This window comes from Podarcis pityusensis (assembly GCF_964106645.2).
Source record: "Podarcis pityusensis genome assembly, chromosome: 5".
Classification (NCBI taxonomy): domain Eukaryota; kingdom Metazoa; phylum Chordata; class Lepidosauria; order Squamata; family Lacertidae; genus Podarcis; species Podarcis pityusensis.
The window spans coordinates 49,297,302-49,310,042 of NC_138032.1; the positions used below are offsets into that span (position 1 = coordinate 49,297,302).

The 12,741-nt window shown below is 42.2% G+C and overlaps 1 protein-coding gene across 39 annotated transcripts in view; it reads left to right on the top strand.

The window, feature by feature from the left end:
- The first annotated feature begins 3,085 nt into the window (after positions 1-3,085).
- Positions 3,086-12,741, top strand: part of TCF7L2 (transcription factor 7 like 2) — a 205,556-nt gene continuing 195,900 nt past the window's right edge. For 4 of the 39 annotated variants that reach the window (XM_081006414.1, XM_081006431.1, XM_081006434.1 and 1 more), the window contains exons 1-3: positions 3,089-4,393; positions 4,813-4,879; positions 5,099-5,223. In XM_081006414.1, the coding sequence (XP_080862540.1) occupies positions 4,205-4,393; positions 4,813-4,879; positions 5,099-5,223 (381 nt within the window). In that variant the 5' untranslated portion in view covers positions 3,089-4,204. Of the gene's footprint in view, positions 4,394-4,812; positions 4,880-5,098; positions 5,224-12,741 lie in introns of all 39 variants that reach the window. The other 35 variants (XM_081006428.1, XM_081006433.1, XM_081006416.1 and 32 more) reach the window with 25 other exon arrangements.

The following is a 12,741-nucleotide window of genomic DNA, read 5'->3' on the forward strand; positions in this document are numbered from 1 at the left end:
CATCTTAAGGCAAAGAGGAGAAGCCCAGCCTTCAGAGCTAGTACCATCAGCTTCTGAAGTCAGACTGCAGATATTTGTAAATTTTCTTTGTGTTAATAATGGTGAATTGCCTTGGGTGCCTTCACAGAAAGGCAGTCTATAAATGCAATAGCCAACTAAATAATGTATGGGTGACCACATGGCATTCACAGAGCATATGGGAGACTCTCACATCTCTACCACTGATCCTTGGGGCAGCTTAGTGAGTGAGCCTTTCCCAAGCGCTTATGGCAGGCATAGGCAGACTTGGCCCTCCAGATGTTTTGGGACTACAACTCCCATCATCCCTAGCTAACGGGACCAGTGGTCAGGGATGATGGGAACTATAGTCTCAAAACTTCTGGAGGGCTGAGTTTGCCTATGCCTGACTTAAGGGAATGATGGCATCCACTTTCAGTCAGGATTGTGTGCACTCAGAAGCCCTGAATTGAGACCCTTATGTTTAGGATTGAAATGCCATATGAAAAGTGCTTTGTGGGTTGTGTGTCCTGTGCTATCCTGCCCTACTAGCTGTGTAATAACAATGACATTGGTTTGCCACATTCAGACACAGGAGCATGCCCCTTTCAAAGAAACAAGACCATTCTATTGATGATGTTATGTCTACTCAGAGATAAGTCACACTGGAGTCAATAGGACTTACCACAAAGTATTAATGTGTATATTTGCAGCCCCAGGCAGGTTTTTAGGATTGTGGTGGTTATAATGAATGCTTCCTCTTGGGGATTTTTTTTGACACGTCTCTCTGTCTGTAACATACATTTTATGTATGTTGTATTTTTAAAACTCTGTCTCACTTTGACAATTCCCACTGAAAAGCAGGTTATAAATTTGTATTCAGCTAAGGTTGATTTCAGTGGGTTTAAGTTAGTCATGTTCATTAACTCCAATGGGTTTGCTCTGAGTAGGACATTTCCTACCAGCTGTTGTAAATACCTATCCCTCCATTTAGCTAGAGTACATGGCTCCATACAGCCAATGAAATATTCAGCATTTGATTATTTTTCTTATATTATCTTGGGGTTAAAAGATATTTAAAAATAAAACAAAACAAAAAGCAACATTGTGAGAAACACTGTCAGTTAAACCCACTTGTTAATATATCAGGTTCATTATACTGATCAGGGGCAATTGACTAGTATGTATCCCAAACACAGTTATTTTTCAGAATGTCTGAAAGCAAGTTGGTCAAAAACCCAGAAGAAAAAGAAACTGTTAAATCCATTTGTACATTGATTTAACAGAGAAGTATTTCATTCTTCTTGTGTTTTTCTTTTTTCTCTGGGTGTCTTGAAATAATCCTTTTTCTGTCTCCATCCTCCCACTTAGACATTGTTCACAGACTTACTTATTTATGAAGTCTGAAGGTTAGTTCCTACCTGCTGAGAGTAATTAGCCCTGTTCTTTGTGTCCTATGCAATCCTGTCTGATTAAATGTACACATTTGTTTTACTTCTTTTCATGTCCCTTTTCTCTTTACTCCTGTTTTCCTGATTGCAAGTTGCCGTGATTCTTTTTTTATTAAAAAAAATCTATTTTGCCTGCATCTTTCCTTTAGTATGCAAATTTCTATGTGAACTTATGGTATATATATATGCTGTGTCAATCGCTGTTTTATTATTTTTCATTCATGTTCCCCAGAGCAGACAGTTTTAGGGAATACCGGTATCTCCCACCCTCTAAATTGTCTAAATATTGCATGACAGATTGGCTTTGTTTTGGAAGCCCTTTAAGATCCAGTGGTTCTTAGTAAGAGCAGCAGGTTATGCTTCTTGTTGTGTGTGTGTGGAATGCTTGGATTTAGTACAGCCTGTACTTTTTTCTTTTTCTTTTTGACACCATTTCTATTAGGCAATTTACTAATTCCCCTTGAATTTACTCCGTGTGTGTCTTTCTCTCCCGCTCCCCCCTCCTTCCCGTCTCCTCTTTTGTTCCTTGGCCCATGTTAAAGTTTCCAATTGACTCCTCCATTGTTACAATTTGTCACTGCTGGAAGATCAATTTGTTTTACTCCCCTCATCAGCACAGTAGAATCGGGTGCCAGATGTCTTTCTTTCTTTTCTTTTCTTTTTCCTTTTTTAAAAAAGCAGCCACATTATTCTTCTGCTCCCAGTTTGCGCCTGTTTGGAGCCTGATCGCTGGCTGGTAACTGGAAAAGAATGTTCTGTTGCGCATTCCTGAACTGCATCCCCACCCTCCTCCTCCGCCCACCCTCCCCCAATAATCTATATTTGGCAATTCATTTACTAGCCTGCTTTGGGGACCACACAGTTGGATCACACACAGAGAAACAAGCCATATTTTCTGTCCCCTAGAGCCAGTGCGTTTTTGCTTGTTTGTTTGTTTTCTTTTTCCTGGAGGAGCGAGCGAGGGGAGCCGGGTGACGGGACGCGCAAGCAAGAGCGGCCAACGGAGGCTTCGCACCTCGAGTCTCGCAGCCCTTGATTCTCCCGCGCCACAATTAACTTCTTCCCATTCAACCGCTCTCTGCCAATCTCCACCAGCCCCAGTCGGGAGGGGGTGGGGTGGGCAGCGGCGGATGGTGCTGAGCCATCCCTCCCTCTCGTTATTTGGGAAGGCGACGCCTAATCCCTCTCCAGGAAAAGGGCTCTGGCACACTTTGCCCCGGCGCTCGCAAGGCTCCGAGCCCCGCGGAACCCGGCCGATCTTCCTTCCGAGAAGGAGAGCTACGGAGGAGGGCGCCGGGCGGCTCCTACCCAAGGCCCGAGGAGGAAACCCCTCCGGAGCCAGGGGCACTTTCTTGCCGAGAAGCTGCGCGCAGGGCGCTGCGCGCGCGCGCCTTCCTCAGCCGCGCTCCTACAGGAGCAGCTTTCAAGTCCCAGGCAAACTCTGCTCAGAAGGGAGAGGGGAGAGAGGGAGGCGCCCTCTGCCTCGGCTGCTGCCCTGGCTCAGCTATACTCACGAGGTTTATCTCCAATAAACTTCCTAGCTGCTCAGGACAGCAACATATATAAATATATATTTGAGTGCAGCCATGTAAATATCTCAGGGACAAACAGTTCCGTCCTGGAGCCCGCTTACTGGGACGGAAATCGCAACGGGGCTTACTTTCAAGTAAACGCCCAGAGGTTAGCAGCCCCAACTGCGGTGCTCCGCGTGTGAAAGTTGACGGCTCAACAAATTGCACCGCTGCTTCTAGCCTATTTTTGCGCGCAAATGCACAACTGAGGCACAGTGCCATTTTCTTTTAATTGCGTGTGTGTGTGTTTAGCCTGTGTTTTCTTTCCTCTGGGTCATTTCTCTCGAAGCCCCTCTCTCCTATTTTCGCATTGTCTGCACTGGACCATTCCCTTCTTTCTTCCTTCCTTCCTCCCTCGTCTACCCCGCTCCTGGTTCTCGCTCCCTCTCCCTCTCCAAAAAGGATCATTGTTAGTTTCTCCGCTTCCCCCCCTCCTCCTGTTTATTTATGCACACGTCATTGGGGAGCCCCCGCCCCCTCCTGCATCTCATTAAGTGCCTAGTGTGTTTCTTTTTCCCTGTCAATAATCCTGGATCCCAGACTTCTCCGTTCCTCCGGATTTCGATCCCCCTTTTTCTATCTGTCAATCAGCGCCGCCTTTGAACTGAAAAGCTCTCAGTCTAACTTCAACTCACTCAAATCCGAGCGGCACAGGCTCCCTATATCTGCGGCTTCTACCCCCCCTTTTTTACAGCTGACTTGTTGTTTGGTTTGTTTGCTGCAATTTTTTTATAGTTCCCCCCTCCCCCGTCTCTCCCTCCCTCCCTCCTTATATAATTTTTTTATTATTAATTTTGTGTGTGTCTACCCGCGTGTGTCTGTGCGCGCGCTTTACACGCTGATCTGATCTTCGGAAGAAAAGAGAGAGAGAGAGAGAGAGAGAAAATCCAGAAGAAGGAAAAGAAGAAACCCAAAGTCACTGGTGCAAAAGGAAAGGAGAAGGGACACTGCCCTCCCTCCTCCTCCTCCTCCCTCTTTTCCCCTCCCCAGGAGGAAAGAAAAGGAAAAGGAAAAAACTTTCACCTTGGACTTTTTTAAAAAACAAAAAATTGCAAACTTCCCCCTTTTCTTTCTTTCTTTTTTTAATCCTTCCCCCTTTTTCCTCCCCCCCTTTCCCCTTCTTCTCTCCCTCCCCTCCCCTCTGTCCTTGCAAAATTGCTGCTGGTGGGGTAAGTCAGGAGGAAAATGCCGCAACTAAATGGCGGTGGAGGGGACGATTTGGGGGCGAACGATGAATTGATCTCTTTTAAAGACGAAGGGGAGCAAGAAGAGAAGATCTCGGAGAACTCGTCGGCGGAGAGGGATTTAGCCGATGTCAAATCGTCGCTAGTCAATGAAACAGAAACGAATCAAAACAGCTCTTCAGACTCGGAGGTAAGGAGACCCCCCCTCCGCCCCGCCGCCGCTCGTTGCAGCACACCTGCCTTACTCCACCTTGGGGGTTCCTGGGGAGACGGGATGCAAGAAGTTTGGGGTGGGGGTGGGGAGAGGAGAGAAAAATGCCATGGAGGGGGTGGGGGAGCTGAGCTTTCGCCCGGAGTTGCAACTCTGTTTCTTATAGTATGGTCGGCGACTGCCCTGTTGCTTCTCTGGTGGGTTCAGTTATCTCTGTATTTTCCGTATCAAGTTTTGCACAAACTTCTAACTTGTTCTCTCCCCCTTCTCTCTTTCTCTCTCCTCCTTGCTTCTTTTATTTTACCCCTTTCCCCTTCACCAAACTGCCTCATTCATCTACTCTCCCGGTGCCCTTTTATTTTATTTTTTGGCTATTTTCCACCCTCTTTTGATCCAAGGCGGAGAGGCGGCCCCCGCCTAGGTCCGAAAGTTTCAGAGATAAATCCAGAGAAAGTTTAGAGGAAGGTAAGTTGTGCTTGATGGCTCCATCCCACCCACCCCCTTCCCCTTTCCAGGGTGGTGGAGGGGGGGAGAGCGCGCGGATCTGGAGCACCCCCAAAACCGTGCTCTCCGTTTGCGCAAACAAATGCTCTTCCAAGTTTCGCGAAGCACTTTTTCTAACCGTGATTTCCCCCCCGCTTTCTGTTTTCTCTCTCCTTGTGCCTCGTTCCCCCGCCATGTTAGCTGCGAAAAGGCAAGATGGAGGGTTGTTCAAGGGCCCACCATATCCTGGGTATCCCTTTATAATGATCCCCGACCTGACCGGCCCCTACCTTCCCAATGGCTCCCTCTCGCCCACGGCAAGAACGGTAAGTCGAACGTGTGCATATGTACAGAGATACAGTATAGATATGTAAATACGAGCTGTGTTTTCCGCGCATTTGCGTCCCACGCCCGCCCAGGTCCCCCTGCCGCCTGCTCCGCCCGCCCCCTCCGCTCCCGACCGCCGCGGCGCTGCCTGAAACTTTCCAAAACTTTTGCGCCTTCCGCTGACTGCGCGCCGAGGGGGCGGGGGGAGGGCAGAGAAAGGGGCTGTTTACACTTCGCCATGTTGATTCCTTTACTTTCAGTTTTGGGGCTTCGGCCCTGGGACTTGGCAATGCGAAGGGCACCCGGAGTCCCAGCTCCCGCTTTTTAATTTTTTCCCCCGCGCCCAGCAAGCGAGCCTCCTTCGCTCTCCTTCCCACAAAACTCTTTTTGCGATTTCTATCGCGCTCTGTTTTCCTTCTCCCCTCTCGAGTGGCGACTGGGTTTCCTTTCTCTCCCCTCCCCCTTTCCTTGCCTCCCCCTTTTAACCCTTTGCTCGCTTGCTGAAACCTTCCCGAGTTACTAATTTACTGGCAGCGTTGCCATCGAGTGATTAATTGGTGTAAAATCTTATCCGGGTTTTGTTTTTGTTTAAAAAACTTTAGGACTCTTTGTGTTTAAAAGATTTTAAGGGTGGCAGTTAACTATAGACAGCTTTCTCCCCCCTCCCCAGTTTTCTCTTCCTGCTATTCTGTGTAAGAATTTTTTGGCATCTTTTTTTTGGAAGGGGCGAGAAATTTTTATTTTCCATTCCTTGGCACACTGGCTTTCCTTAAAGTCACCAGCTTTCATTTAAATAGATCACATGTATGAGTTCCATAAGGAGATAGTGGATGTGACCCCCATGTTTATTGTGTTGGGAAGAAAATATCGAAGCCATATATATATATATATATATATATATATATATATATATATATGAAGTTGTGCTTGGCTCAGCAGAGTCAGGACATAGTATAGAAAAGGCAAATGCAATCCTGCAAACAGACACTGCCTTCCCATTAACAAACAAAAGTTAAAAGCATTATATAAGGAAACAAGCCCTCACTTGAAAGGAATATGTATTTGTATTCCAAAACAACTGGGCTCATCTGGAAGAATATGTGTACTTTATGACCTTTTGGTGTGGCAGGAGGATCCGAAGGTGTGGCAGTATGAATGGAGGGAATAAGTTTCTTGTAGCCCTCAGACTGGTTTTGTTAAAACTTTTGGGAGGTGGGAGGTGTTGCTCCTCACACATCCTCATGGATTTATGCCAGCTCTACTTCCTCTGCCCAACCATAATACAATCTTCATTAACATTGTTTCAAATACAACTTTTTTTTAAAAAAAAAAGCCAGTTCCCCTAGGGAATGCAGGATTTGTATACATTTTATTTGTTATCTCATTTTCTGTTGCATCTTTTAACTGATTCTTTCCCAACCTATCCACTTAATTCTCTCTCCTCCAAACTACTGTTTGAATTCTCACTTCTTTTCTTTTAACTTGGTCATTTGAGGCAGCTATTTGAAATACAAGTTCCACTGTTAGGTAGCTGCTGAATCTGTTTCTAGACTATGGGATGTTTTCAATGTGTCCAGTCTACAATTGTTTTTAAAATGTCAGATCAGGCTTGTTTTTACTTAAGGTCCAAATTCAGATTACAAATTACAGGGGGAAAGATGACAAAATAGTGTTTACTTGTGTATTTTTAAATGTTTTCAAGGATGAGGTTAACCCAGTCAAGATATTTTATAATTTACTTTTATTTTGGGGCTATGGTCATAGCAAGGAGACATTTTGGTAACCACAGTTTTAGCATAATGGAAAAGAAAGGTGACTGGATTTTGTAATTGGAGAGGTGATGGGACAGGTAAAATATCTTATATGTTGGTAGGCATAGAGTGTTTGTTTTGTGGTTATTTTAATTATGTACTATGAAAGCATAACCTTTTAAAATTATTCCTCAGAGTGGTTTCTGTTCAAAATAGAAATAATTTTGCAAATTTAAATTAGTGGGGCTGATGAGCATTAGGGGGGAAAAAATTCCCCTGGAAAAAAAAGAATTTTATATTTATTTACATCTTTGTCTAGAAGCACTTAGGATTTAATATTGATGCAGTCCATTACCTTTTGAAATGAGTGGGAACTATTTGTATCGAGGTTTTGAATAGATGTTTGATCAGGGCCCCAGAGTAGTTATTAGTTAATGGAGAAAATTCTTCTTGGCCATATTTAAACATTCTCTTTCTAATAATAGCACACTGTTACAGTGAATTCATTTCATTGTATAAAAATATATTATTTTACTGATATAACAGGTGACCTTGTTCCTTAGCATCATATGGATTCAAAAGACATTTTCCATATTCAGTAGGCAATTTGCACATAAGCCAATAGCATATTTTGGGCCCTTTCTTCTATTCCCAATGATTTGTAGAGTTTGCATTTGTGAAAGCAAGATAAATTATGGTTTAAAGAGAACCCAGCATTCGTTTATGGTACAAACCAGAATGATTAAATATTACAAATGATTTATTCAGTTTATACTGTTCAAGGTGTATTCCTGTAATTTGGCTGTTCTTTTTAACTCAAAGGTGTAAGTAAATAAATAATATTGAGTCTTACACATAGGTAGAATTATCACACAGGATTATGAGCTCATGAACCATATTTTTTACTGAAGGTTAAACAAGTTGTTTTGCAATATTGTTTCCTACTTTTTGGTTTTCATTTCTTTATTTTTATTTAGAGGAATATTTGTTGTTCTCATATGCAACCTTCAGTTCTTAGAAATACATAAGCTGAACACTGATTTCCGATTTTCTGCTTTAAGAAATGTAAAGAATTAGGAAGTATCGTTAAATCTGCTTATGATGAATAATACATTACTTTAGGAATAATGCTTTAATTGCCAAAGAGTCCATAAAGCTTGTTAGCAATAATTTTATTTTAAAATGACAAAAGATTATTCTACATAATGCTGATTTTGCTTTTGCTAAAGTAATGTGCCTGGCTCTGAAGAGGATCACTATGCAGTAAGGAGAGCTCTGTTAGAAATGAAATAATGAATTAAAGAATACACTTGTGTAGGCAATGTGGTAGTGGTTGCAATAGAATTTAACAGAAGAACAATTAAGTAGTTAGATGTAATTCTGGTTATGAACATACTGTTAATTTGCTTTTTGTGGGCGAGATTTGTTTCACAGTGCTCATCTTTCATTTCAATCTGAATCTAAAATGGTTAGTGTGGGAAAATATGGAAGTGATATGGCTTGTGATCTGGTAAATGCCCATTAATGGAAATATTTTAAAATAATGCATTGGAAAATGTATTTTCTCCCTTTTATTTCCTGAAGTACATAATCTTCTGCACAAGAATGTAGATCCTGGTGCACGAAGAGTTAATGGTATTTCCCCCCCCCCCCCTTGTTCCCCTGTCTTGAATTGTTTTGACAACACTTTTCAAAAGTGTGACATTTGGAGCCCCTGCAATACAATGTAATATTACTGTAATTACACAGGTCATTACATTTTAAATAGAGAACAATGGAATGCTTATCATGCTGAAAAACAAAGAACAGGTGTTCCTGCCCTTCTTTGGTATTTATGCTAATTTGTTTTTTCATCTTCCTTAGAAATATTTATTGCTCCGCACGGTTAAGATTTCTGCTTCCAATGTGATGGTTTGATTCCTGACTAATCTTTAAGGTTGAGGGCTTAGTTGATTTTTGAAATAAGGGTTATGGTGTTAAACTAGTTGGATGTTCACAAGGTACATACAGTTTTCATATGTCAGCCTGTTTGCGCTTCATGGCAGAGATAAGCTATTCATTGAATTGTACCATTCACCTTCTTGATGGCTTTAAAACAACAATGAAGTTTTCCCCCCTGTAACTGTGTAGAAACAAGCTATTCTCAGCCGATGATCTTCTGACACCAATCAAATGAAGCACGGGAGTCTGAAAACCTCTCACTTCTTAGCACAGTTAGAACGCTGTTTCTGCTTTGCAAGTGGCTTGCGAAATATATCGTAGCAACTAGGATTAGCTTTGTTAACTTCTTTATTAAAAAAAAGGCATTTAAACTTCTCCAGCATGATTTTAAGGTTGCAGGACAGAGAGGGAATCAGTGAATTTTAAGAGCCAGTCCTCCTTTGGAAGTGGAATGCAAGCTTGTGAGCCCAGAGAAGTAAAAGTTTGACGCTTCTGACTTGTGGCAAAATTTGCAGCATCTTTTTGTGTGAGGGTCCCAAATATTGCCTTTTGTTGTAAGGCAATGCTAAGATGTAGTATTTTTAAATAAGTATACTAAGATTTGGCTCTTGATTTGAAAGTTCCAGTTTTCATGGATTCCTAAGAAAATGCTACCCCTCCCCTTTTAAAAAAAGCAGAATAGAGAAAGGACAGCTGTAGATTTCTTTTTCTGCCTTTCTTTTTTTTTGCATGCATGTATGTGTTTCCACACTGCACCATGACTAAAACTGTAAGGCCCCCCATTTCCAGCTGTCTGGTAGTTATGTGGAAGTTGGATTATTGGCTGTTAAGCATGAGACAACCTGGATTTAGCAAATGCTTTCCTGAACAGGGGAGTAGGTGACTGTTTGCGGGGGGGGGGGGTGTTGAGGGGAGAAAACATTTGTGAGGCACATTGTGGCTGCTCTTGAAACATGCATGCTGCCACAATAAAATGAAGAAGGGATGCACTCTTTGGGTCAGAGTGCACCTAGTTTCCAACAAAAGAGCCCTTGCAGATAAGAGGGCATGGATGTGTGTTTTTGTAAGTGCATTCAGGGATGTAGGTGGAATCAGAATGTTCTCCTTCCCACACCTTACCTGTTGTGGGAACTTTTTGTTTCTTGCTTGCTCCAGACTTTTTAACTGCTGCAGCTGCAGCTGCTGGATTGTTTGCATAGTAAGAGAGTTTGTACTCACCCAAGCCTTTGTGTGTGTATGTGTGTGTGTGTATTCTCTTTGTACTGAGCTATGGCAAATATGCAGGCAGAGCCTTGCCCGCTGACTCGTAATTGGGCATGTTTGTGAAGGAAATGGTTAATTTTACGACCAAAGGCAAACTTGCACCTCAACAGGTCTGCTGAAAGAAATGTGCCACAGTCATTTGCTGGCAGGCAGCGAAGGGTCATAAATCTACAGGGTTTATTTACAGCCCGTAACACTTACGAATGTTAAGATATTTGACGCCACGCTGGCCTTATAATATCCAAGGTCCACAGACACTGGCAGTGGGTCAGGTTTCTTTCACTAATTATAAGCAATGAGAGATGGGGAAATTGGGGAAATAAACCCATGAAAAGCTTAGATTGTTTTGGGGGGGCTGGTGGGAGTTTGGTGCTTGTTCTCCTAACTGCACGGCTGGCCTTTTCCTATGATTCAGAGTTAACGCTTGAAATACTGAGGGGCAATGTGTAGTGGCTCAAGCAAACCTTTCGCACAGCCTGCATTCTTTATCAACGTGCTCGCAGTCTTGGGTAGGATATCTAGACAGGAACCCTGCAAAATATTTCCCAGAATACTTTCAAAGAAACCTGATATAACCCTGAATATATTTGTTGTAGCTGAGCAGGGGGGGGGGGGAATTGCCATGCCTGAATTAATAAACAAGTTACATTAGGCTATATTTAACAGATGTATGTTTATGATTGATCTCTGTCTTTCTTTCTTGAAATAAAGCAAGAAAGTGGCATTTCAATAAGAATATCTAGATAGCAGACAGATGATACATTTTTCATTTCAAAGTCTGGTTTTAAATTACGTGCCTACCTCCCCACCCGTTATTTTAGATAACTGAGTAAAATCTGGGTTTTTAGAGGGGACAGATCAGGAGAGAAAACACAGGAAAAAAATGTGTATCTGGGAAAGAATGTGGTAAAATCCAGAGGCCAGGAGCAAATAAGGAAGAATGCTAGTGTGTAGGGGTGCTTGAAAAAAATATTTCTGAGATCAGCTGCTAAAGGGGAAGCTGGGCATCTAGGGAATGATTGGCTCATGTGTCAGGAAAGTCTTTGGGGCCAAGGCGAAGCATCACTTGAGGGGCCCCCTCTCTCGTTCTGCCTGGATTAAACAAGTGCATTGTTTAAATGCTTTTAAATGCAAGAGTGCTTTTCTCTTACTCTATATGATGATGCTTCTTTTTTTTTTTAAAAAAAAGCCAAACCCTAAATTATAAAAATAGGCCAAAGGATAAATCAGGGTTTTTAAATAAGTCCTAGGAATATATCCACCCACCTCAGCAGTCTAGTTAGGTGCATTATCACATTCATTTTAGAGATACTAATTTGGGCAAGGGAGTATGAAAATAATACATATATTGGTTTTCTCCCATATGTTTTTACCCCCTTCCATTTAAAATACTGAGTCATTTCCCCCTGCAAAATATAAAATTGTATTTTTTTTTTAAAAAAAACCCCAACAACTTTCCACTAGTAAATGTTCAAGAAGCCTAGGACATAATGTTTTATGAATTTTCCTAACCGGTGGAGTTCTGTAACTTATTAGCCCCTAGGGATAAATCTGAATCCCTTAACACCACATTACAGAGGTGATGTGGTAGGACCTTTTAGCAGGTTATCAACAGTGGTGTTTGTCTGTTTCCCAAGAGAATTCATTCATTTGCAACTCCCTGTTTAATTCCAGGTTGGCACTTGGTCTGTTCTTTTGTGTGTTTTTGTTCAAGTACTCCAAAACCCTGATCCTCATTATTCTTGAAGCTGTACACAGTCAAGCAGGCAGCCATGAATGAGTTAAGTTGCTAGCTAAACTTTGGCTTGGGAAAGAGAAATTTGGGGGCCTGGTTGGCATTAACAGGGTACAGCACATTTTACAGAGCTTAATTAGTACGAACTGTAATTGTTTGTGGTCTGCCAGGAGGAGTAATGTGCAGGAAAAGTGGAGTCGTTCTTTTGCAGTCTTCAGTTTTAAAACGATAAATCACTTGCATATTTGTGCAATGATTCAAATGGAGCTGAGACCTCTCCATCTCAACATGTGGTAAATTGTAAAGTCAATGAATTGCAGATGTAGGCTACAGTCTGTGTGTGTGTGTGTGTGTGTGTGTGTGTGTGTGTGTGAAATGCAGAATGAATGGGAAAGAATGACAGTATAAATATTTACTGAGAAGATAACTGAGCTTTAACTTGCTAGGCCAATTATGAAGTACTAGCCAGTCGTTTTGTTTTTAGCCATTTGTTTTAGCTTTAAATAAATTAAATCAAGGTTAGGGGCACTATTAGCCTTGATGAACATTGCTGATCCTCGAGAAACAATAGCTTTCTTGCACAGGACCGTGAAACAATTGGATTTAGTAGAAATTGGTTCACTACTATCACTGGCAGCTAAGTAAAATAACAAGGGAAGGGGCACCGAAAATGCTTTTGCAACAAAACCTTTAACGAGAGATGTAGACAAGTTTGTGTCTCTCTTAGAGAATATACTACCAGTTTGTAAGAGATCTGTTTCTACATTCCTTGCACACCCAGAAGTCTCATCAACTTTACTGAGACTTCCTGCTTGAATAAGGAAGGC